The sequence below is a fragment of the Sander lucioperca genome, chromosome 11 (genome assembly GCF_008315115.2).
Source record: "Sander lucioperca isolate FBNREF2018 chromosome 11, SLUC_FBN_1.2, whole genome shotgun sequence".
In the NCBI taxonomy this organism is placed as follows: Eukaryota; Metazoa; Chordata; class Actinopteri; order Perciformes; family Percidae; genus Sander; species Sander lucioperca.
The window spans coordinates 11,853,146-11,877,830 of record NC_050183.1 but is presented as its reverse complement, the minus strand read 5'-3'; the positions used below and the strand labels follow the sequence as shown (position 1 = coordinate 11,877,830).

Sequence of the window (24,685 nt, the reverse complement as noted above, 5' to 3'; positions counted from 1 at the left end):
GTCTGCCCTCTGTGGGCTTGTTGGCCTGCAGGGACATGATTAGGAATACTGCTTACTGCTCATGTCTGTGAACCATCAGGACTCCTTTTCATATATATATATATATATATATATATATATATATAGGAGTTTCACCCCTCGATCATTTGGGAAGTTGTAATTAGGGAGCACACTTCATTCACTCTCTATCCAGATGGACCATAAGTTGGTTTCTCTTATCTTAAGCCTGCCATGTCATGCGCTGGGGAACAACACAGCAGGTTTACTTTCTAAATTGTCTGAACTAGACAGCAGTTTCTGCACACACTTAAGGGGAGGCCAAAGAGACAATAGTAGCCTATAGAAAAAGAAGAAAGCTTCCAAATTGCAAAACTTTTAATTGTCAAATTGGGACCAAAAGCTTGACAGTTAAAGGTTTTGCAAAGAGATTGTGTGCAGAAACTCTTTTCTCTTGAGCTTTTAGACATCAAACTCAGACAACCTTGTAAACACAAGGGGGCGCACTGACTCTACTCTATTGACTAAACTTTCAACATGACCCAGTCAACTTCTCAGTGTGGCATGTAGCTCTTGGTCAGTGTTTTTCAACTTAAAATACCAAGGGCTTGATACTTCCTCTTTTCTTGGTGCTGTAGTGGCGGAGTTGTTGACCCTTAGTGCTTGTGTTTACCTGACTGTTTGGTAGGCCCAGTCATTTCAACCAGATCCTGTTATGATTATTGCATTGACACAAGTGCACTAATGAGCGCTTTTCCTCTAATTGGACCATGACATGATAGGAAAATACCACAGGCATGATATGGTCCATCAGCACTTCGAACCACAAAATGCCCACAGTGCAGGCCAGCCCTAAATTATAAAAGTACACAAACACAGTGTTCCGTCTTGTATAGTAAAAAGGGATCCTGCCTTTTGTCCCCCTATAATGAAACAAGCCCTACAGTAATTCTGTCAACTTTAGAACGAATCACAACTAAATGTAGTTAATCTATATGTGAAAATATCTTGTAGAAATACTGTAAAGTACTAGACAGACAGACAGACAGACATACAGACAGACAGACAGACAGATACCTCCATATTCTTTAAACAGAATAAAACAGGCATGTGCCACACTAAAACTCACACAATAGCTGTAATTGCTGCAGTGGTGAATATATTCAGGAACAAACAGGGTCAATAAACAGGTTGCCATAAGGTCATACTGTACTGAAGGGTTAGTGCATATAGCCAACAGTAACCAGGTTACTTAAGTGCACGTAAACTCATTGACTATATACCATAACAGAAAATATTTGTTCATGACAGACACCTCAAATATAGTTACAGTCAATAGCCCAAATACAACGCCCCTCTCAGCAGTAAAAAGTAACTACAGTAAGTGCATTTACTCAAGTACTGTGCTTAAGTACAATCTTGAAGTACTTGTACTTTACTTGAGTATTTTTATGCTACTTTAAGCTTCTAGACACATTTCATTTACTCCACTACATTCATTTAACAGTGATACTTTTCAGACATATATTTTTTACATACAAAAAAGATATGATCAGTTTATAAGATATGCATTATTATTGATTAATCTGATCAAAAGTATATAAAGCAGTAGGAATTAGCTCCACTTTATTAGCTATAACATAAAAGTACTGCTGTCATGTTCATGCATCAATATTATGATAATATACAGTAAAACTGACGGGGCTTATTCTGCCTAATGAATTATTTTTCTGTTGATACTTAAAGTACATTTTGCTGATAATATGTACTTTTACTTGGGTACAATTTTGAATGTGTTACGTCCCTATCGTGTCTACGGGGCAAAGGACGCTAACAATTAAATAAACCCGGGGGAAAACCAAGGGAAAGGCAGAACAGTTCAAGATTAATTGTACTAAAAAATACTTTTACTTGTAATTTTGTATTTTTATAGTGTGTTATTACTACTTTTATTTAAGAAAATCATTCTTCATCATCTTTCTTTTTGCACCCTTTTTCTCTCAAAGAGTGAACAATAAAACACCCTGCTGACCGTTGAAGTGAAAGAAATTACACGACTGTCCATGTGGTACTGTTTTGACAAACCAAGTCTGTGAGGATGTGAAGGTGTCCACTTCACTCATTTTGTGACTGAATGGCAAGTCAACCAATTTTGTTTTTCTGTTGCTCAGAAGTATGTGAAGTCAGCCGTCTGTCTGGCACAGATGTGTGTTGATGTGCTTCCAGCTGTTTGTGGGGAATCATGATGTCTGGACCTATGGTCTGGTCTGGTCTGGTCTGGACTGGAGGATCCTCCCTATAGCCTGTGAGATCATCACACTTTTAATTAGACCGGATCCGTCAATTAACAGGGAGTCAGCCGGTCTCTCTCAGCCTTTTAAAAGCAGCCGAGGCAAACCTTCAACAGGATTCTGACAGAGGCTCAGACAAGGTAGGTTACCTTTTATTTCCTCTTTTCTCTCTTAGGATTTTCAGTCCTTATCATGAATGCCCTCTGATTTATTTATTTTTGTGTGTCTCATGCTTAATTTCAAATTTACAGAAGGATGTCTTCCACTGTACTTTGTGCTGTTGTTTTGCTGGCATGTGTCTTCACATTTAGTGCTGCTCAAAGTAAGTATTATGTGTGTGACATTTTTTCTGCATAGAAAAACATTTAGCTTTATTGCAATTTTCAGTATTCCAACTGCCAGAAATTTGTTTTTTAATGAAGGGTTTTCCTGGAATGTGTTTTCTGTTCTTGTACTCATTCATGTTTACTCTGTTAATAATTAATACGAGAGGTATGTCTCTGTATTTGTCATTACTTCAGAAATCAATTTCTGGCACAGTGGTATTATTTACACACTATGTCCTCAAGTAGACAATGTTTTGGGACAGAAGATGATGCAAAATGTAAAAGCACAGATGCCATTATGTCCCTCTCTGACACTTGTTTTCTGTTTCCATGTACTCTTTCTCACAAACAGCGAGCTGTAAAGGTCGATGTGGTGCTGAGTACTACAGGGGTTACATGTGCCAGTGTGATTATAGCTGCCTGACTTATGGAGAGTGCTGCAAAGACTTTGAATCCCAATGCACCACAAGTGAGAGTTTTATAATCATCAAATGTTTTTATGTCAATTTATTACTAATTTTCCTGATCCCTAATTCCTAAGCTACCTTTCATATACTGCCTGAATGTTCCATATGAATAACAAAATAATTATGTATATCCCTGTGTAGTTTTATTGTACGAGTCTGTTGTGTTTGTGTGCAACAGAAAACTCATGTAAAGGACGGTGTGGAGAAGGCTTTAAAAGAGGCCGGCTGTGTAGCTGTGACTCTGACTGCGCTAAGTACAAACAGTGTTGTTCAGATCACAAGATGCACTGTGATGCAGAAGGTAAGCCTTGTCCGACAAAGTCAGCGTGATTGTGTTAGTTTTTCTGCATGTTAACCTCGACAGATGTCATTCACAGTTTCACACTCAGTAGCATTACCATGATATTTGCTATCCTGATTAAGTTTAAAGTGGTCACACATCTTTGGAGTCTTCTTTGGATATTTGGTGGTCATGATGGTGATACATGATCAGCAAATACAGTGATGGTCGTGTGACAACATGACTGCATGTTAAAGTCAGCCCTCACCTTTCTCTGTTGCACTGTCATGCAATAATTATCATTTCAGATTAGTATTTATGCATGAGTGGTGAAGTGAAGCCAGGATTAATCTGACATGGCATGTCCACCAGCATGCGGAGTAGCATGCAATGCATGCAGTAATCTGCACAAATGCATTGGGTTAAATTTGACAATATTTTCTGTCTCGGTTAATTACCACAGAAGAAATCAGTGGAGCAGCCTTTGCAACAGCACCAGTGAAGACTAATTCATGCAATAATGTAAATGATAACAAACCAAAAGGTATATTTAAATTGACAATTAGGTTGATTTCGCTCCACATTTTGAGTAATTTAGGATTTAAGGCAAACTGTTTTTTACAGGGTTAACTCTCAAACCTTTATTCGTGAATATTTCCACAGAGCCGACTCTGAATGAAGGAACAGACCCTTCTACATTCAGCGAGGAAAACAATGCAGGTGACTATGCTTTTGAAATATACTCAAGAAAGCTCCAAATCTTTATTTCACATCTTGAATAACTGCTACTCCAATGACAGAAACTAATGCTCATTACCTAAATGATCATCATGAGCTGAACTCAGTGGATTTAATAAGGCATATGTCAGGAAGACGGCAGGAATATGTTTACGGGTGACTGCCACACTGTGGCTCTGCTGCTGTGGTTTGCTTTGGGAGCCAAGCCAAGAGCACAAGCCCCACTGGCCAAAAGAAACACAAGGAAGCAGTGTTGCCATGAGTGTGTAGGAGGGTTACGGGCACAGGCTCAGTCACAAGAGAGGAAAGCACAAAATGAAGCCAAGAAAGGATGACAGAACATTTTCTTAGGTGTTTTAATTCACTAGTTGGCTTGGAATAGTTTTGTGGGTGGAGATTCTCTTACATCCGTGTTACTTTTCTCTCATGTCGTGACATTTCCGTCTGGAATGTCAAGACATTCAGAGTCAGTGATGTACATGCTCAGAAAACAAATGCAGTAAAAATAGAGATAGTATTAATAACAAAATTAACAAAAGCAATTCTTAACATTTATATTTGACTTTGCCTTATTTGCTCACAGATGACTATTTGATTCCACTGGTCAGTCCAACATCATATCCACAAGATGATCCCAGTGATGGTGAGCAATTATGTGCATGGATAATAAATCTAGCTAAACGTTTTTCCCCCAGTAAAGTTTCACGAGTGTGACAACCAGGTGTGCACCTTTTCTCACTTTTTCTCTAGATATGTACAGCCAGATTTTTTCCAATGATGAGTTTTCCAACAATAAAGTGGAGGACCCGGAGGCAAGTCCAATCCCAGAGAGCACCAGCGGCTATGGGTCGTCTACAGCTGACCTACCGGATCAAATTTCTACTGAACCCACCCAAAGTCCAGACACTCTGGAGTTCAGTACAGAGTCGTTTACAGTCTTCTCTCAGAAACAAACGACTCTCTCAGATATCGAAACAACACAGGCCGATGATAGCCCCTCCACCCTTTACCCCATCATCGAGAAAGCCCCCACTGAGAACACAGGTATGTGATGTCCAGGGATTACCTGGCAGGCACAAATAGATGGGTGGCAAATTAAGGGAAAAACACGAAAAACCCAAGTAAAATGGTGTTAAACCACAAACTGCCAGAATAGCTTCAAAGCTCTTCTGCATATATTCTCAAATACTATTAACTATACAGGAAGATAAACACCATTATTCCAAAAAAGATATTCCCCTCATTCCCTCATGTTTTGATGATGGTGGCAGAGAGCGCTGTCTTACATCTCGATCCAAAATCTCCTATAGGTCTCCAATTCTAGTGACTACAAGGGCCATACTACATTAAAATACCTTAATTATTTATTAAAATCATTGTTTAAAAGAAATCCATTTTCTTACTATCACTACTCCTATTCTAACTAAACTTTTTTTTTAAAAATAGCCACATTAGCTACTAGAAGGTTTTCTAGTGGCTAATGTCTTATACTTGTCTTTGGTATGAGCAATTCATATTTCCACTGTACAGTGATGTTTTACGACAGGTTTAAATAATTGCATTTTGAATTATTCTCCATATGCATTTGTTACATGTATGTTTATCTACTCATTTATTCACATTTTCCTTTACTTTGCCACCTGTACAGCTGTCATTAATTCAATAATTCATTAACATGCTTCTTACTACCGTTGAATTCATAATCATGTTTGTCCTCCTCCAGATGCCAGTGATCCTACCATCTCATCTGAGACAGGAACAACTCTCCCTCAGCCCACAACAGCAGCTGATCATGTCTCCCGCCACCCTAGTCCAACCTCAGGACCCCAAACTGAGTATTCTCCTACAGCCGACACCCCAGCGCTCCAGACAGCGGGGCAGGCAGAGGTACAGCCTGAGAGTGACATTCTTCCTGATGATCCGACAGTAGCCTCCTCTGATGAGCCAGCTGTTACAACCCTACCCTTCAACACAGCCTCCTACACACCTGTGGCCCCAGTATCCACAGGAGCCACACTGGGCCCTTTCACAGTCCTGGAAAACTCTCAGGTCACCACCATCTCTGCCTCAACGCTGGACCTGACACCCAACCCAGAGGCAACCACTTTAAACGCCAGGCCAGATGATACTGAGAAAAACACAGACAGCGTCACAATAGGCCCTCCATCTTCTCTGGCAGACCTTGAAGATCCTTCCACCAGTGTTTCTCCTGCAGGGCCCGGGGACTTGCCAGAGCTTGAAGCCCCAGTGACCCAAATTCCCTTATCCACAGAAGCAGTGAAGGATGACATGACAGATGAAGTTACAGCAGGAGTAACCACTAAACCACTAAATGTCACTCCAGACCCAACCAAACCCACAACACCTGAAGCCACCTTAAAACCCCAGGACAAACCTGACCCATACAACCCATTGCCAGTTAAACCAACTCCGGCTAAACTGACTCCGGCTAAACCTACCCTGGCTAAACCCAGCTCCAAACCTGAGACTAAGCCTCTGGACACTGCACAAACTCTCAACATAGATAATTCCGTAAACTACCAAGCAGGTAAGAAATGTCCATTGGTCTGGATTCTCAACATAACATCCAGTGAAAACAAATAGCCTGAAGGATTAATTCTGTGACTCTGAAATGGGAAATTGCAGTGCGAGTATCGAAATTCCATTCCCGTAGTCTCTGCTGATATCTAATTTATTTTACGTGAGTCTAACACTATTGCATAAATGGAGGCCTTTCTGGGACATATTTATTACTGCTCTCAGCCTGCCTATGAGCTTGGTTGTTTTTTCATTATGCCTCTGGGTGAACAGAGCTTCCTTCAAAGCGTAGCTACAATATATTAAATGACAATGGTGGCTGTTTTCCCACTCTAAATAAATTACCCTTTAAAATTGAAATAAAGCTCAAATACTTAAAAGAATGGAAACAAGTCCTTAAAGCTCCTGGAGCACAACATTACATATAACACCCAGTAACTCAGTCTGTGATTGCATGGTTTCTTTGTCTTATTGCTTGTTTATCCAAACAGATGGTTTTTCTCACAAAATGTCTTTTTTTTTTTTCACAGAAGACAGCAACGATACAAATCTGTGTAGTGGGCGGCCGGTCAGTGCAGTCACTACGCTGAGGAACGGCACAGTTGTGGTTTTCAGAGGTTAGTGGCAGCCAGGCAGCTGATCCAAGAATGGTATCACACATTAAGCCAAATACCAGTTAATTAACAAACAAGAGAGAAGTGATGGAAAGTATATTTCCTCAAGAACTCAACATAGCAATATTATTATTTTGAAATAAAGATTTTACATAAAAAAAAAAAAAAAACTATGATGAGTTTTTAAAATACAATACAGTGTGTATGAGTTGTTAGGGGTTCCATCAAAAAGTGATTTCCATTTAAACATTGTGAAGAGATAAAATAAAAAAATCTATCCAATTAATTATCTCACAACCCCTCAGATTTACCTTGTGATCCTTTCTTGGAGACCCGGCCCCTAGGTTGGATACCACTGGACTAAAGTATTTAAAGTCTATAAAACAATAGTTGAAACTAGCTGCACCTGGACCAGCTAAAACAGTGAAATGCTACATACATGTTGATGTATCAGTAATTTAATAAATAAAAATATCACAAGGACCATTGTTTTACATCAAGAGTACTTTTACTTTTGATACTTTAAGTACATTAAGCTGATAACACTTCTGTACTTTTTTAAATTTTGAATGCAGGACTTTTATGATGGAGTATCCTTACATTGTTGTATTGGTACTTTTAAGTAAATGATTTGAATACTTCTTCCACCACTGCAAGAGTATGAAAAGTACAAAAAATAATGACCTGAGGTATCTAAAAATCTAAATAAACAATGTATATCACCATGACAATATAATACATAATTCACACAAATTAAAAAATACAACAAACTTTGAAGTTACTCTGATGGTAATCCTTTAAGTGATTGGACCACACTAATGTAGAAATGTTATTGTTTTTAGGACACTACTTCTGGATTCTGGACAGACACATGGTGCCTGGTCCGGCTCGTGGCATCACACAAGTGTGGGGCGTCCCTTCCCCCATCGACACTGTGTTCACCCGCTGCAACTGCCAAGGCAAAACGTACATTTTCAGGGTACATTCACTCATCTCATCCAAACCAATGAGTGCATTCGACAAATCTGAATTAGAGGGATTTTATTACTGAGACCCTTCGGACTATATCAGGGTGCATTTCTGCTGTTAAATACACAGTCGTGGCTCTTCTTTGATGCCACATTCCCTCTTGAGCCCTCCTTATTTTCTAAGGTTTTAATATTTTGGGTTGTGATCTTTGCAGGGATCCCAGTACTGGAGATTTGAAAATGATGTGTTGGACCCTAACTATCCAAAGGTCATTGATACAGGCTTTGATGGGCTTCGGGGCCACATCACAGCTGCTCTGTCTGTGCCTCAGTACCATAGCAGGAGAGAGTCAGTTTACTTCTTCAAGAGAGGTGATAAACTTCTGTTACAGAGTCAAGCTAATTATTTTCTTTATTGCATTTGTCTTAATGTATTTTTTTCCACAGTATAAAAGTATTTAAATACTGTGTTTATCATGCATATGTTCTTGACTGATTCTTCCAGGGGGATTTGTTCAGAAATATTCCTACCAGTTTGGCACCAGTCCAACATGTGGCAGGAAAGTCCAGCATGTTTACACAGCCCACAACCGAATGGCTCGACAAGCAGGTAATCCAATAACTAAAAAATCCATACAGGACAAGAACTATTTTAACCTGTATTACATAGATTCATCTCAACAATGACATGGATTGCATTTTATTTTCCTAATTTGTGTGGTCCTGTGTAAATGTAACCATAATGAGTGTACTGGGCGTTTGCTGAGCATTTTAACAGATTTACTTGAACTTACATAAACATGTTTTATTGAGTTACAACACATGCAGTTCTCTGAAAACGTGACTCATGCTTTTGTGGAGGTGAAAGGGGCATTGAGGTCCATCTTGTAAATAACTGACAATGGGAAATAAGTTGCCTGTGTACAGTTATTGGGACTGTAACTGTTAAGGGTTGTGATATTTAACAAAAGAATGTCAAAAATAAAATATTACATAAATAACCATTATGTGAATTCCCTCATTTTACTCTTTTGTTTCCAGTGTCTCTTCTAGGACAGGCTGTCAACATCAGGACATCTTGGAGAGGTTTCCCCTCCACCATCACAGCTGCTGTGTCCATCCCGAGCAACAGAGAGCCAGAGGGATTCAAATACTACGTCTTCTCAAGATGTAAGTCATCCATACACACCTGTGCTCTAGTCATCTCTCTCTTTTGAACAGGTTTTGGGAGTGGATATAGTTTTATTTTAAGATTTCTTTTCTTTAAAATCAGTCTAATACTAAAGAAATTTGTTGGAAAATAAAGTTTTCAAGCTCTATCTTCCGCACATCAAGACCCAAATGTGGTCATTAAAGAAGAAAAAAACTCCTTGCCTTATTTTGGATTAGCTCCCCACAATTCTTGGTTACTGAAATAAAAAGTAAAACTGGTCTATAAAGATGTCTTCCTTTACAATATTTAATTGCTAATCTTCAAAAGAACACCCTTCAATTGTCTGCACTAAGACTTGTTAGCTTCATTCACATCATGTCTGACATGCCTAACGAGGACCATGTGTCAGGGTGTGGTGGGGTATTAGGCAGATGTTAAGGTCATTAAGGGTGGTGTCCATTCACCTATGGCTCAAACAGAGTAACCACAGTAAAATATTCCATTTTAATTATTATAGCTAGTTTGAAGAATACTGTGATTCCCCTTCTGAGTAAAAGATTTCACTCAGTTTAATCATCAGGAGGCATTAAGTGTCTAGTTGTTTGTCATTCAAGAAACATTACAGCTTTTAAGATTCATGTCCTTGTAGCCAAAAGCTGTCCAAGTTAACGTCCTGAAAACTCTGAGGTCAGGACCGTTGGCAGATGCAAGAGATTCTGTTGTATGCCACTTTTCATGTTTACTAAAATGGAAACTGGCATTAACATGGATAAAAAGTACATCCTGAATACCATGTATTAATTAAAATGCTTAAGCAACCATTCTGTTTCTTTTGCAGCCAAATCCTACAATGTGAGGCTGGATAGTAAACATCCTGTCATTGCTACTCCTGCAGCCAACGCGTCACCTGAGAGCAACAACTTTTTCAAATGCCAAAAGACAGTCTGATGAAAGAAAGTTGTCTCATAAATATTTTTCATAGTTTTAAAGTTTATTACATTCTTCATAAAACACACTGCTTCAGCATGGACTGATTACAAAAAGGTAGATTTAAAAAAAAAAAAAAAAGCAAAACTAAAAACAGGCTTCAGAACATTATCAAGGTTGAATACAGAATCTGCACACGCTGATTGGAAAATGTGTAATGTGTTTCTGATGGGAATGACAAGTCATCGTTGTCAAGACGCGTGCTTCATCTCGCAAATCGTCTCCCATGCACACCTCGAGAAGGAAATCCCTGACCTGTTGGGATATAAAATGTTTTTTGTTTAAACAAAGCCTGTATACTGATGTAAAGATTTTGTACATTGGCTGTATGACGTGTATGAAATGTCAGACAATTGTTTCCTCTGCTATTCTCATCAACAATAAACTGAATTACACCAAATATATATGAAATGCTATGACTGGTAATTCAAATGAAACAAATGCTATATCTATAGATAGACGAGAAAATGAGACGTCGTTGTCTTGTAATCCACATGTTTTGGGCATCCTTTTGTTAAACTATTCCTGCTTAAATCACAATATTATATCATGAGCAAATGTTAGGGATGTGACGAGACACTCGGCTCACAAGAACGAGACGAGATATTTACACTATTTTAAAGAAAACTTCAATTAAAAAAATATGACTGGAAAAAAAGACTCAGAAAACCAAGGTTACAATGTAACCAAGCGTTTCATTGCAGCAGTAAACAAGGAAGTAAGCTGCTCTTTGATTGATTTAAGACCATTTTAAGACGAGGGGAGAACATTTCTTTGTTTAATATCACTAAAAGTAAAGGTAGCTTTTGCTTTCTGCTTCTGACTCATTAAAAATAGACAGAAAGAGAGCGATTTGTGCCAGTCAGCGCCACACTGAACTATATGCTGCAGTCCGTGTGTCAGGTGCGAATGAGTGAGTGCGAGAGTGGCCGTACCCTCTACGTTCTAACGCTGAGTTTTATAGGCAGCTTTTTAAAACTGCAACTCCGCTACCTCTCTGCAAAAGTGAACTAACAGTCAACTTTGCGAACAGGCGGGGGATATTTTATGCTAATTTAGAGGTCCAAGCCAGTCTCATCTTCAAGGCTGGATGTATTATAAGACCAACCAGGTTAGAGTCCGTTTACTGGCTGCTGCTCTGCACTTGTGACCAATATCACAAGACAATTTTTACCTCAACGAGAAGTCTCGTTACATTTTAATCTCGCAAGATCTCGTGGGACGAGATGTTTATAATCCATTTGTGAGGCTTTCATTGGAGTAAGCCAGATAGGATTTAAATGATTTTTATGAATGTTTTGTTATGTTGCCAAACCTTGAAAATGAGCCATGGACTAAATACACAAAGTCACCGTGGCCCTGGAACAGTTTCAAGCTCATGAGCAACGTTAGCACCATAACCTCCCAATTTGTGTGTATGCTTTCATGTTACCTCCTCTCTTCATGCGGCCGCCGCGGTGTTCTGGCCAGCGCTGCAGCTGTCTGTTGTGTCCAAGTCTAGAGGGTTTAGGTGGAGCACTGCTTGTATCTAGAAAAAAAAAAAATAACAGCATTCAGAACTAAGCACTAATTAAGTCAAGTAAAGTCAAATTTACAGTTAAATTTAGCACATTTTTAGCTGACCAAAGTGCTTAACAAACAGGCAGAATAAAGCGGGTCAACTGCAGACAAAAAAATTGGACCATTATAAAATGCCAATTATTAGTGGCAATTTAAGTACATTCAAATGCCAAAGAAAAGAGGTGGGCCTTGAGCTGTGCTTTGAACGACTCAGTAGAGGGGGCAGATCTGATGTGATGGGGCAGTTTGTTCCGCAGACTGCGGCCCGCAACTGAGAAGACGTGGTCGCCCCCGAGCTTCCCCCGAGCCCAAGGGACGACCAGAAGTGACTGGTCAGAGGACCTAAGTGACCAAGGGGGGGGGGGTAATAGGGAATTAAAAGGTCAGATAGGTATTAATAAAATAAAATGTATACTTTATTGATCCCTCTTGGGGAATTTCAATTTCTTCACTCTGTTATTTTTATTACACACACACACACACACACACAGGAGAGATGTCAGAGCGAGGGGGCTGCCCATGGTCAGGCGCCCCGAGCAGTTAGGGGTTTGGAGCCTTGCTCAACAGGCACCTCTCCAGCTACCAGTGCACACTCTGTACTTGATCCATGTGGACACTTGAACCAGCAACCCTCCGGTTCACAAGCCAGGTCCCCACGGAGTTGGCTACTGCCGCCCCAAAAAGGGAGCCAATCCATGCAGTGCTTTTAGTACGTTCTGCAGCTGCCCATACAAAGTACGTACTGTTGCATGCAGCATGCACACAATTGGGACATACCATTTCCTCATAACCTTGCGCTTTGAACTTTGAGCCTCTTGCTCATATATGCTGCCCAAAGGATTGTGGGTCAGAAAAGCATGCTGGCTTGCTTACTGCAAAATCTGATCAGGTGCAGTAGGACTTGTACTTGGATTGGTATTTTTGGGATATAGCATTTGACATACTATGTATTGGGGCCGAGTAAATATTTTTCTGGCGTAGTCAGAGTCTTAAAATGAGCAGGGAGCCAGTGGAGTGTATTAAGATACATAGGGGGCTAAATTGCCATTCATAGTAGGGATCTGCACAGTCGTGTGGCTACACTGTACCTGCAGAGCTAGAGGAGGGCTCCTGACTGGTGGAGGGAAGGCTGGCCTTGTCAGATTGCTGGCCTGGCTCCTCTATATCTCCCTGCGAGACCACTGGATCTACTGACACTTCTCCACTGGACCTGGAATAAACAGACCCACACACACACACACAACATGCTTGGGATCTGATCAAAATAAACATTCATGCAGTCTTAAAATGACCTGTGAAAACATGAATGCAAGAAAATAAAAAATAAAAAAATCACAAGATGCACTTATTATAAACCTGCTAACTTTTACAGTCAGTAGAGATTGATATTTGATTCAGCTATCGATACTAACAGTTGAGAGAGCAACATATTATCAGTGAATACAGTAAAGGTCACATTTCTGATATGAAGCCCGCATGGCAACAAATAATGAATGTTGCAGTTAAAGGGCAGGGCTTGCTGACTGCCAGACATCTGAATTCCAACAGCAGCCAAAAAAAACAAACAGCAGAGAAGAGTGAGCCTTACCTATCAGTGTCTGGCTCCAGGAAGGCGTCGTCTCTATCCTCCCCTGTAGTGGCTGCTGCTGGCAGGCCTGGTGTGGACGTGCTCACCATGGGAACCGACTGGGAGGAGTGCTCAGCGGTGTCAGACTGTGCCACCTCTGAGAAGATTGTTACTGGAAGATACATAAAAAAATACACTTAATGACTCACTGATCTTCTTGAAGCATCTGATAGCACTCCCAAATTTGACGCTTTCCATCCAGCTCACTGACTACTTTCAGAAACCGTAAACTATGTTAAGTATGTTGATGAAAAGGGTCGGTCTACAGATAAACAGAACAGCTTTATATCAGACTGACTGAGACAAACGGAGACGGCTACCTGGTGCTGCAACTTGTGACGGTGTGGTGGGAACGCTGCGTCCACCAGACTCCTCTTCGTGAGTTGCTAGGAACGAGGGGCTTTCATACATCCCAAGACCTGAAGACAAGTCAAAAAAAAAAGTTTTCACGTTTCTGTGAAGAAGTAAAAACATCATCTTTCTGCTGCTGTTAGCTGGTGGGGTGTTTAATGCCGTTTTACGTAGACTGCACAACATGTGGCGGCAGAGTACCTCCTTGTGACGAGAGCTGTCCCAGGTCAGAGTGTGAGGAGGAACTGGTCTGTGGCATGTCGTCTGAGAGACCAAACCTGAAGCGAGGCACACCGGCCACTTGGGGAGAACTGACAAACAAAAAACAGTCATTCAGTGGCATAAAACAGCAGAGTGACGGCAGTCCCAAGTAGGTCCTTTTCCCCCACTTTTTACTGTTTAATATCAATATTATCTAAATATTCACTTTAACCTCCGATTATAAAATTAAAAAAGGTAAATGTATGTATGTATGTATGTATATGTATGAATGTATATGTATATGTGTGTATGGAGGGATAAATGTCAAGACCACATAGCGATCTGTATGAAAGTTTTTTTTATATTTGAGTGATGTCAAAATAGAAACTAAAAGTACTTAATTAAAAGAAGCAACCAACAGTACAAGTATAAAAGTTAAATCTATGCAGTAATTACTCTAAAAAATAATAATAATAACCAAACACCATATAATGTCAGTAATAACAGATCATGTACCAGTGCTTTTGTTAGTATTAAACACAACATTTCAAATGTTTCCTCGCCACTCTTACTTCCTGGTCTGTGTCCATTGTGTGTGAGACTTACTGAATGGCCTGGTCAAAACCATCTGAGCGGTGTGGCACCACCAGAGTGGGAGTGCTAGGAACCATCCTGTCATCATCATCAAAGAAGTGCTGCTGCAGAGAGAGATGGTAGAAAAGTGGTGAATACAAACAAACACACACAAAAAGGTTTCACACTTTCCTTTCTGTAAATAATGTAATGACTGTCAAATCTCTGATGTTATAGAGGACTTACAGAACTGCCCGTCACCGCGGGAGTGAGCTGAGGGACTCTGCCCACTGACTGACGACGAACAGGCATACGCTGTGGAGTTACATTTTACAAAATTGATTATCAGAGCTTGTGATCTACACATAGAGATAAAAAAAATAGATACATGAATAACTCAAAACAATAACAATTCTTTTTAAATTCAGATTCTGCTTTTCCTTACGAAGGACAAATTACTCTTCCTTTATACCTGAACAGGTGGTCCCAGTTCTGATGTCGGGGCAATGTTCAGGCGAGGAGGAAGCTGATGTGTTGGTCTCCGTGGTGACTGGGGCATCCGTATACCAGAGCTTGTGATAGGTTGTTCTGTAGTGTACATCTCCATTGTACTGCCCTCAACTAAAACAGTAGAAATGCTCAAATAAGCAGAGGTCCATTTTATTTGAAATAAATAAGAATTGTGAACAAAAGAAATTATAAAAACCCAACCAATCCACGCTTTATTTATAGGCTCTAAAATTCTGATTTTTGGAAGATTTTTTAAACGGCACAAATCAAAAACAAATTACTTGAAAGTATCCAAAAGTTACTAAAATGAGAGAAAGTCATTATGATTTGAGAGGATTATGCATGTTCAAGAAACAAACTAAAATTCTTGTATTTCTTTTAAAAGGGGTACATTTATGTAGGGAAGAACTGAAAATGTGTGGCTTGTCCATGTGTTTTAAACATTGTTAGTGTTTCCAAAAAAAGTATTACATTTGAGAATCTGGCTGGTTCCCTAATGGAAGTAGTATTATGTGTTTTTTTCTAATCATGGGCCCCTGACTGGTCTAATGTACTCAAGTTTAACGTTGACCCCCAGCTATATAGGGTCTTAAAATAACTTGAATCATTAGATTCATTTTCAAAGTAAAGCAACCTTTATGTGCCCTTGTTAAAGACCTTTTTATTTTATTTTTGGCTAACACACGTTCAACACTTCCGTTCAGTCAGACAACAACACATTACAGCTTTCTCAGTCATCGTCAAGCGTCAGATAATAATTGGATGGCGGGACAGTTTGTGAGCGCATGTGGAGAGTCTGAGGTGGATCTACGTATGTGCGTTTGACAGGGTTTCCTGGATCTTACAGCTGTGTGTCTGGGAATCTGCTGGCCTCTGGGTGGAGTCAGACGCCCCCAAACTCTCCTCTGTCTCTGTGCCCGGGTCTGTTACATCAGCTCCCTGAGAAAGAAAAGAACAAAAGGAAATAAAGAGAAAAAGAAAACCACAAAGAGAATTTAAAAGTTAAAATGTATAGTGAGGAAAAAAAGAGGAAATGAGTAGAAAAGAAAAACAGGGTAGAATTGGAAGAAGCAGGTTATGGATGGTTCCCACACACTATAGATGCCAGGGTATACTGGCAGAGCTCAGGATACAGATTATGATTCATTTTCTCCCTATACGGAACAAGGGCGCCTTTCAGAAAAGGCCAAAGATTATGAGTAAACACGCGTATACTTCCATATGTGCATTAGTTTAAAATGTTGAGGACCCACACAGAACCCACAGACAGCAGGCAAATACACCATTTTTAATTGGACAAAACCATTAGTTTGTCACTCTATTTATTCATCATTTTATTTGTCATGTGAAATCATTTTAAATCATATTCTATTGCTTTGTTTGACTGTTTAATTACATTTTACATGCATTTTTATTAAACTTGGGACTCAGTGGGCTTTGGAGTTTCTCAAATTCTATGTTCTGCTTTGTGCTGCTGCCTCTAAAAAAATTATCATTTGTTAAAGCTAGCAGACACACCTGGTATTGGCAATCATTAACTGTAAACCACAAAGATAGCTATTATATTTGTATTCAAAACACAAAGATACTGTAGATATTCTATTTGTATTCAAAATACTATTCCAACTTCTTTCTCAATATTGTAAATTCATTTTCCAACCTGACTGCAGAGATGAGGAAATAAACAAACAATAAAACAGAAAACCATCTAATCATGACGCCAACATGGATCCCAAAAGTAAAAAATAGGGCCACCAAACATGATCACCATGAGGAAACAATATGATGTGTCCTTTAAAAAGAGAGCACACTGTTGTCATGCATGGTATGATATATAAGAATACATGCAGCAAATCAGCAGATTTTGCAGCCCATTGACTATAAATAAGATTCACCCAAAAAGATCAACACATTGGAAAAATAAAAAGAGCATGTTTGTTAGATTTAAATGTATTCGACTATAAGAGTGGCCCAATAATTTGCGTATTATGTAAGCATAATTTAATGTGTTAAGTGCTTTTTTCATAGTTTAATAAATATATTTTATTACAAGAAAGCTTTAAATTAATCAGTGATTATTTCTAATTTGTAGTTTGTTTTTTTACTTTCCACTCAGGTTTACAGGATTCAGGGAATCAAAAACTACAAACAACTTCGAAACTGTTCAGGATGACCCCTCTAATGCCTCTAAAATGTCTCATATTTCAATTGCTTGGTAATACAGCTGGTATGGCCCTTTTTCTTCTACCAACTGCCTTCAAAAGTAATTAATTTATTATTTAATGTCAAAACCTCCCACATACACACACACACAACAGTGGTTTACAGATTCCCCACATGTAGCTTACAAGTGAAAGACCGTTGACGGTCCCTTGCAGACACTGACTCATCCCACTGAACATATTCAACCAAGAGTAGAGTAAAAAAGGTAAAGAACTAAAGTCAACACACAGCGATACACAGCTTTCACACAGACAGAAAGTTACAACACAGGGGCAAAATGCAAGTGAAAGTCAAATGAGAGTGTTAAAAAAGGTACGTAAATTTTTTGACTGAAAGCGTGGGAAAGGTTAACATGGTGTACTGGATGTGAAAGCTGTGTGTGGATGTATAAAAAATGTTAACTGTGAGTACATTATGTGTCATAGGTAATTGAACCTAGTTCGTTTGATGAGGGAGCTGTCCCCACACCAAAAACTTTCCCTCCAAACATTGATGAAACTGAGGCCGATCTCATTAACAGCTCAGCTCTCAGAAATATGCAAACAGTTTGCTGCGCACTGGATCCTATATGACATCGTACCAAATCTAGATCTTCTAATCTAATCTAGTTAGTTTGATGGACTTTGTGTACAAGGCCTGTGATGTTCTGGGTTCAGTGTGCACACCAACTACAACTGATTTTGCCAAGGCCTTTGATGCTGTGGATCAGTCTTTTTTCAGCCAACCTTTACAAGATTAGCCGCTTTCCGACCAAGTAGTTACAGGAACGTAGTTATAGGAAAAGTCCACTTCTGAACAGATCTACTAACTACTCTCCCCCAAAACCATTTTTTGTGGCCATAGGGACTATAGGACTCCTATATCTCACTCCCTTAGCCCTCCTATAATAGGAGGGGTAAGGGAGTGACGCAAGCACGGCAACAGTCTTCATAGCGTTAAAATCAGAAAAGAAATACACCAAAAATAAGCATGAACTAAATCTAATGTATATAGCATATGTGTCATAATTTAAACAAGTCTCCCGAAGAGAAACGGGTATCTCTCTCTCCCCCGCCTCTGCGCTGTGTGTGTGTGTGTGTGTGTCTGACGGCCGGCCAGCCGCAGGACACGCTTGTGGAGTTTAACTCCGAAAAGACAGTTAACCACAGGTTCCTGTTAATCTTATGATGGACATGTGTTGTGATATTTAAACAAACGAACCGTAAATGGCAAAATAAAAGCCTCTTATTTACGAGGCCGGTCTGAGAGACCTCCAGCTTACAGCGGGGTCTCTGAGGCAGTCACGGCCGAGCGACGAGCAGGCGGCCGGGGCAGGCGCCTGCTGGCTGTCGCCTCCCTTCATGGAGCTTCTCAACTCAGAAAACTTTGAAGCAAATTGTCAATTCGGCATCAATTTTCGCAAGACTGCCTATATTCGAAATCTAAACAGTTAATTTCTTGCCTAAAACGTTGTCAGAAGCGAAATTAGTGATGAATAAGATGGCGAAAATTGTCCCATTGTTGGTCTGTCTGTACCAGAAACCTGACCCTCGTTGACCTAGGTTCATATGCTGAAAAGGGAAAAGAGAAAAGACCCAGCCCTGAAGTACGAGCTGAAAGAGTTACAGGAACTGTGGCCAGAAGGACTTTTCCCCAAATTGGTCCAGTCAGAACACGAGCTAAAAAGGGTTCTAGGAATTTTATGTTCTAGGATATGCAAAAATCCCTCCGGTCGGAAAGCGGCTAATGAGAATATACCAGAACCCCCTCATGTATGTCCCTTGGAATAATTTGACATAGCCATTTTTGTTTTACACTTCTATAGTCTTGGTTATGTGAAAGAACACCACAAGAGCATAGATTTGTTAGATTAGAAAGTAATCTGTGAACTATTAGATTACAAAATTTAAATATTATTGTTGAACTATGAAGCCAAATTTATAATATAGCCAATGAACCTGGAAACTTTTCTCGGGCCCCTGGCAGAGTGCTACTCCACTTTAAGATAACTGCTGTAAATCACAAACAAACAAACAGACCATCCCAAGATGTCAGACTGAGATATAGGAGATCACCAATCCCCTATATGTGCAGACTCCTAAATGACAGCGGATTTTAGATTTCAGATAAGAGAGATATCAGTTTTAGCTTAGATAATTGCGATTTTAAGTTTGGGTCTATTTTTAAATTCATTATGTTGTGGCCTATTTAATATTGACGTCATATTGTAAAGGCAAAATAATTCTGTGTTTTTAATGACAATTGTCTTTATGAACCTGTGATAATGCTGAAAGGTCAATTAACTAAATAAACCTCTGTGTCGTCTCCTTCGTAAGCCTCGTTGCCATCTCCGCTCCCCTCGTTACTGTCCTCTCCTTCCTCCCCCATCTCTCCGTCGTCTTCCTCCTCATCCTCTTCATCTTCCTCTTCCTCTTCTTCCTCTTCCTCCTCCTCATCGTAGTCCTACATTGAGCAGTCACATCATTAATGGCAGGAAACCAAGTGTTTTTTTAAAAGACAAATTCTGCGACCGGTGTTTAATGCCACTTTACATATTGCCTTTTAAAATGCTCAACAGAAACTCCCTACCTGATCTTCTTCCTCTTCATCCTCCTCTTCCTGGTCATCCTCACTCTCTGTGTCTGTTACTATGACGATCACTTCGTGCTGCAGCTGTTCAGGTGTGTCACTTTGGGTCAGGCTAACCTCTTGGTCCATCGTGACGGACTGGGAGGCTGCACCCTCATCTCCTTCCTCCAGTACTGGAAACTCCTCTGTCTGCAGGGCAGAACAATGGACACTATAAACAACATGCAGTCTGCTCATTTACACTATTTTGGAAAAGGTAATATCTTCCATAAAAAGGTTTGATACATGTAGTTCCAACAAGTAATTACCATATTAATTCTGCTTTAACTACTCCTGCCTGTTACACTGTATACAATTACATTCCTTCCAAGGAGATAAGATTTCATGGTGAGTCTATAGCTCTAAGATTTCTTGATGACAAAAATCATGCAGCGGGCCATAACTCTCCAGCATCAAAAGAATGTTCATGTTTTTGCAACAGGAAATGTAAAACACTTGCAGCATATTTATCCTTTCTGAAAAGCAAAGAAAAAACTGCCAACTCTGACTGAAGATACTCTATGCATTACAAAACAATGTGGTTAACAGCAAAAGTGAAGATAATGTTGAGAAATGCTTAGTGTTGTTACTGCAATGAGGTCTTTGGGATTTATTATTAATTATATTAGGTGATGGCCTACCTGGCTTGCTTCTGCACCGTCTTGACTGTCTGTTGGTGCCACCCCCTCAGCCTCAGCACTGTCCTCCACCAGCACCTCCTCCTTTAGGAGAACACACGACACCTACATGACATAACTGTACAAGTATGCAGATCATTTAAAACAATGACCTATTAAGATGTCTATGTAACCCCCCTACTCACCTCTGGACCCACTCTTTGGATGATGCGTAGCTTCTTAGGTATAGGAGCCCTAGATGTATCCTCCTGGGTGGACTCCGTGTCAGTGACCATGGTGGCGCTTTCCTCCTCCTCTCGAGGCCTCTTAGACATGGAGGAGGTACCTGGCGTTGCTGAAACTAGAGATAAGGCATGGATATTGTTTAGAATTCTCCCTTCTTAAATGATACTTTTAAAAACCACCCCATGTCTAAATGGTGGATTAATCAAAACATTTTTTTTTAGCAGCAAATAATAAATTAAATGGGAACTCCGTGTGGCTTACACTGGATAGCTGTACCAGCAACGTGCGCCTACACTCATGTCTATCATTGTTTAATCTTTATCTCTAAAAATGAGCATCTGTATAAACATCAACACCACTACATTGGATTTTTTTCACTCCAAAATTTGCAAAACAGGAGCCTAGGTGTTAAATCAAACTATCAAATAAGTTTATTATAATATGCATATTAGAGGTGTTGAAATTAATCAAATAATTGATGCATCGAATCGTGGACATGGACGATGCTGCATCGATAATCGCTGGGCCATAATCGATTATTTCTGTTTACAATTTAATGTAGGCCCTGCAGAATGTTTTGTTTTTGAAGCTTGAAAATCTATGAATTAAATATCCTATAAGGCATTTATTTATTTTTATATATATATATATATATATATATATATATATATATATATATATATATATATATATATATAATATATATATATATATATATATATATATATATATATATACATACATACATACATACATACATACACACACACATATATATACATACATACACACACACACACACACACCCATCTGCTGTATCTCCTGTACATCTAATAAACTAATATCTTCCCAAAATACAGCACTAATATAAATGTGTATTGCTATTCCATATAAAAACCCACAATTATCTTAATTTTTAACAGTTTAGTTTCTCACCAGTGCCAAACACAGAGGAAGTGGAGGATGTTGAAGGCCATTCCGCCTGTGAGCTAGGGGTTGCCTCAATGACCACAGGTGATGGCTCCTGATTAGCTGGCTCTGCATGGGACATGCTCTGTTGCTGAGTGGGTTGGACAAATGCTGTGGCCTGTGTCTGGGTCTGCTGCACAGTCAGCATGGGGCTTGCTAAAGTGGTCTGGACGTTGGGGCTGGCGGAGCGCACTGAGCCGCTGGCACTGCCGTACACAGTGACATGCTCCACTGGTGGGCCTTCAGTAGACTGCATGGCTGTGGATGATTTTAAGTTAGTGGAAAACAGATTTAACTTTCCATTGAGCCTGTAGCTGCATTAATAAGACTTAACACACGCACAGGGAAAAGTCCTTTACTAGAATAACTTTTGACCCTCATGTTTAGGGGCAATAGTCCTAAGGCTGGTTTCCTACATTGGAAGCTCATGTCTGAAGCTAGACTTACCTTCCTGGGTCTCCACCTGTGTGGTGGGCATGACAGTAGCTGTGGGTGTTGGGGTGGGTACAGTAGCTGGGGTAATCATTGGCCTGATGCTTGCTCTCGGAGTGGGTTTGTTTCCCGGATTGACAGGCTGCTTGCTGCCTGTAGCCACAGGTGTTGGCTTAATGTTGGCAGTTGGAGGCTCAGATGTGCTGGCACTGACAGAGACAAAGATCAGGACATGAATAATGACCCTACTAATGTACATTTATTTTAAGAAAGACTTGACCAAGTCACAGCAAGTGTACTAAAAAACATCCCAGAACAGCAGGAAAAATTATGATGTGTTCACTTCTATATACCCATGTTGGGGTATTACAGTGGAAACGATTTTTTAGTGGTTGTGTATCATACCTGCCCCTGTCTGCCGCTGGGGTCGTCTTCAGACTGATCTGTCTCTGTTCTGTGCCCCTCTGCTGTTCCTGGGTCTGAAAATCAGGACAGAAAGTCAAAAGTCATGATGGGAACCAACAAGATGCTGAGAGTCAAGATACTGTAGTTTCACCAAACTTTTAACAATGCCACTTGCTTTTTTTTTTTTTTTTTAGACATCAGGAAGTTGCCATTCTCTGATCCAATCTAATTAACTTATCAATTATGTATTCAAGACATTGCCCATGGACGATCCTCCTAGTTGTTTCATATGATGTGGAAGTAACTAACTTTTTGCAAATTATCTTTGACTCCATAAACAAACCTGAAAATGTAAGTTACATTTTACAGTGCTGAAAAGTTGATGTTTCTAGGAGTTTATGGGAAGGTACCGACAAAACTAACATCTAAAGAAGATTTTATTTGTAAACAATAACACTGCTGATACATCCCATGTTGACATCCCATGTTTAGCAAATTACCCATTGCATGTGTTAAACTTCAGATGCGTATTTTCTGTAAAATTAAACAAAAATGTAAATGTGTGGCTTGTGAAGACTTTAAAGCAGACTCTCTCACCTTGCTGGGACCTGCCTCAGGTGGCTCGTCTCTCTGCTCTTGTCTCTCTTGTTGGCCTCGCAGGTCTCGCAGCTCTCTCTCCTGTCGACTCAGGCGGCCCTCGTATTGAGACTTGAGAGCGCTCACCCGCACCTCCAGCTCCTCACGCTGTTGCTTTAGCTCCTCATTTTCCTTCTGCAGCTGGTCTTTGGTGCCTGGACATAAATCATTTAGGTCAGAAAAAACCCAAAAACATGCAACACTACAATAGGGGCAAATAGAAGAGGCATGTATTATGGGTCCATTGATTGTTATATGAAGGACAGCCTCTCACTCGTGAGCTGGTTGATCTTCTGCTTGGCATAAACAATGGCCTTCCTGGTCTTCTCCTCCTTCTCAGTCATCTGCTGTCTCAGCGTGTCCTCCTGAGAAGCTTTATCCTGCAGCTCCTGCCTCAGCCTGGTCAGCTCTGCCTGCAGCCTGGAGGACTGTTCCTGGGCATTACGCCCTTCAGTCTCGCGCTCTGTAACAACCTGTCACAGGCCAGGAAGACATGATACTAATGGATCTATGCATGTAGAAAAAACAAGCGTATTTGGGGGAGCACTGTCTATATAAGACTTTTTTCAAGAACATTTTTGCAGTGATGTTAAAGGTTAACTACGCAGGCTATATGATCTTGCAACCCGATCAGTGTACGACAAGCACGACCTGCCTCCCTGACAGCAGGCTAAGAAGAACATTAGTCTAACTGAAAAGTGGACAGTTCAGTCGAAGGCGTTGGCTGAAACTTGTGCGACGTGTGGTTTAACCTTGTTGATGTTCTCCAGCTGTCCTTCCAGCTCTCTGGTCTTGGCTTCGGCCTGGTTCAGAGAATCTCTGAGGCTCTGCAGCTCCTGAACCGAGGCTTGACGAGCCTCCTCCTCTTGGGATGGACCTGCTGCAGCCTCGGCTACCAACTGGAGGATACACAGTATCAAAAGGTTAATTATGCTCAAACAAGCACAACAGGGATGGCTTTAGGCAACTATTCAAAATGGATTGAAACGATCAATACAACCATGCCCTTTTTGTTTTAATGCTTTGGAAGGCAGTGTGATTAACAGCTACTGAGCTCTTACCTTGTCGTGTTCCACCTTGAGTTCATCATACTGAGTCTTGTAGCGGCGTCCAATCTTCTTGACCTGGGTAATAGTTCGCCACTTCTCCTGGAGTTCCTGGTTCTTGGTCTCCACTTCCCTCCTCAGATTATTCCTCTCATCAGTTATCTTACTAACATTGTCACGCAAGTTCTGTATCTGGCTTTGCAGAGATGTCGTTAGATTATTGCTCCTATAGAGAGAAATTAAGGGATTGTGAAAATTATACTAAAGTTGCAGAAAAGGAACTGGTGGGATTAAATAAGACACTTAATATCCTGGTCAATTAA

General features: G+C 40.1%; 2 protein-coding genes across 9 annotated transcripts in view; one reads left to right on the top strand and one right to left on the bottom strand.

Annotated features, from left to right (window-relative positions):
• The first annotated feature begins 2,127 nt into the window (after positions 1-2,127).
• Positions 2,128-10,759, top strand: prg4b (proteoglycan 4b). 3 transcript variants are annotated; one of them, XM_031313875.2, is made up of 14 exons: positions 2,128-2,428; positions 2,540-2,610; positions 2,967-3,089; positions 3,260-3,382; positions 4,025-4,081; positions 4,683-4,742; positions 4,850-5,143; positions 5,823-6,647; positions 7,168-7,254; positions 8,094-8,230; positions 8,435-8,591; positions 8,725-8,829; positions 9,261-9,389; positions 10,211-10,759. In XM_031313875.2, the coding sequence occupies exons 2-14, from the start codon at positions 2,544-2,546 to the stop codon at positions 10,318-10,320; spliced, it is 2,274 nt and encodes a 757-aa protein (XP_031169735.1). In that variant the 5' UTR covers positions 2,128-2,428; positions 2,540-2,543; the 3' UTR covers positions 10,321-10,759. The 3 variants fall into 3 exon arrangements, with proteins under 3 accessions (XP_031169735.1, XP_031169734.1, XP_031169736.1); XM_031313874.2 differs by having other exon boundaries at positions 2,526-2,610; XM_031313876.2 differs by having other exon boundaries at positions 2,129-2,428; positions 2,526-2,610; positions 2,967-3,083.
• tprb (translocated promoter region b, nuclear basket protein) overlaps positions 10,352-24,685 on the bottom strand; it is a 28,041-nt gene continuing 13,707 nt past the window's right edge. The window contains exons 31-51 of one of the 6 annotated variants that reach the window (XM_031313870.2): positions 24,378-24,588; positions 24,069-24,215; positions 23,591-23,789; positions 23,278-23,471; positions 22,681-22,754; positions 22,291-22,484; positions 21,811-22,101; positions 20,835-20,989; positions 20,653-20,733; positions 19,973-20,161; positions 19,697-19,846; positions 16,027-16,120; positions 15,142-15,292; positions 14,918-14,990; positions 14,705-14,796; positions 14,099-14,208; positions 13,867-13,965; positions 13,508-13,658; positions 13,008-13,129; positions 11,792-11,887; positions 10,352-10,614 (exon numbers count right to left, since the gene is read on the bottom strand). In XM_031313870.2, coding sequence (XP_031169730.1) covers positions 10,565-10,614; positions 11,792-11,887; positions 13,008-13,129; positions 13,508-13,658; positions 13,867-13,965; positions 14,099-14,208; positions 14,705-14,796; positions 14,918-14,990; positions 15,142-15,292; positions 16,027-16,120; positions 19,697-19,846; positions 19,973-20,161; positions 20,653-20,733; positions 20,835-20,989; positions 21,811-22,101; positions 22,291-22,484; positions 22,681-22,754; positions 23,278-23,471; positions 23,591-23,789; positions 24,069-24,215; positions 24,378-24,588 — 2,923 coding nt within the window. In that variant the 3' untranslated portion in view covers positions 10,352-10,564. Of the gene's footprint in view, positions 10,615-11,791; positions 11,888-12,028; positions 12,271-13,007; positions 13,130-13,507; positions 13,659-13,866; positions 13,966-14,098; positions 14,209-14,704; positions 14,797-14,917; positions 14,991-15,141; positions 15,293-16,026; positions 16,121-19,696; positions 19,847-19,972; positions 20,162-20,652; positions 20,734-20,834; positions 20,990-21,810; positions 22,102-22,290; positions 22,485-22,680; positions 22,755-23,277; positions 23,472-23,590; positions 23,790-24,068; positions 24,216-24,377; positions 24,589-24,685 lie in introns of those variants that run through there. The other 5 variants (XM_031313873.2, XM_036006948.1, XM_036006949.1 and 2 more) reach the window with 5 other exon arrangements.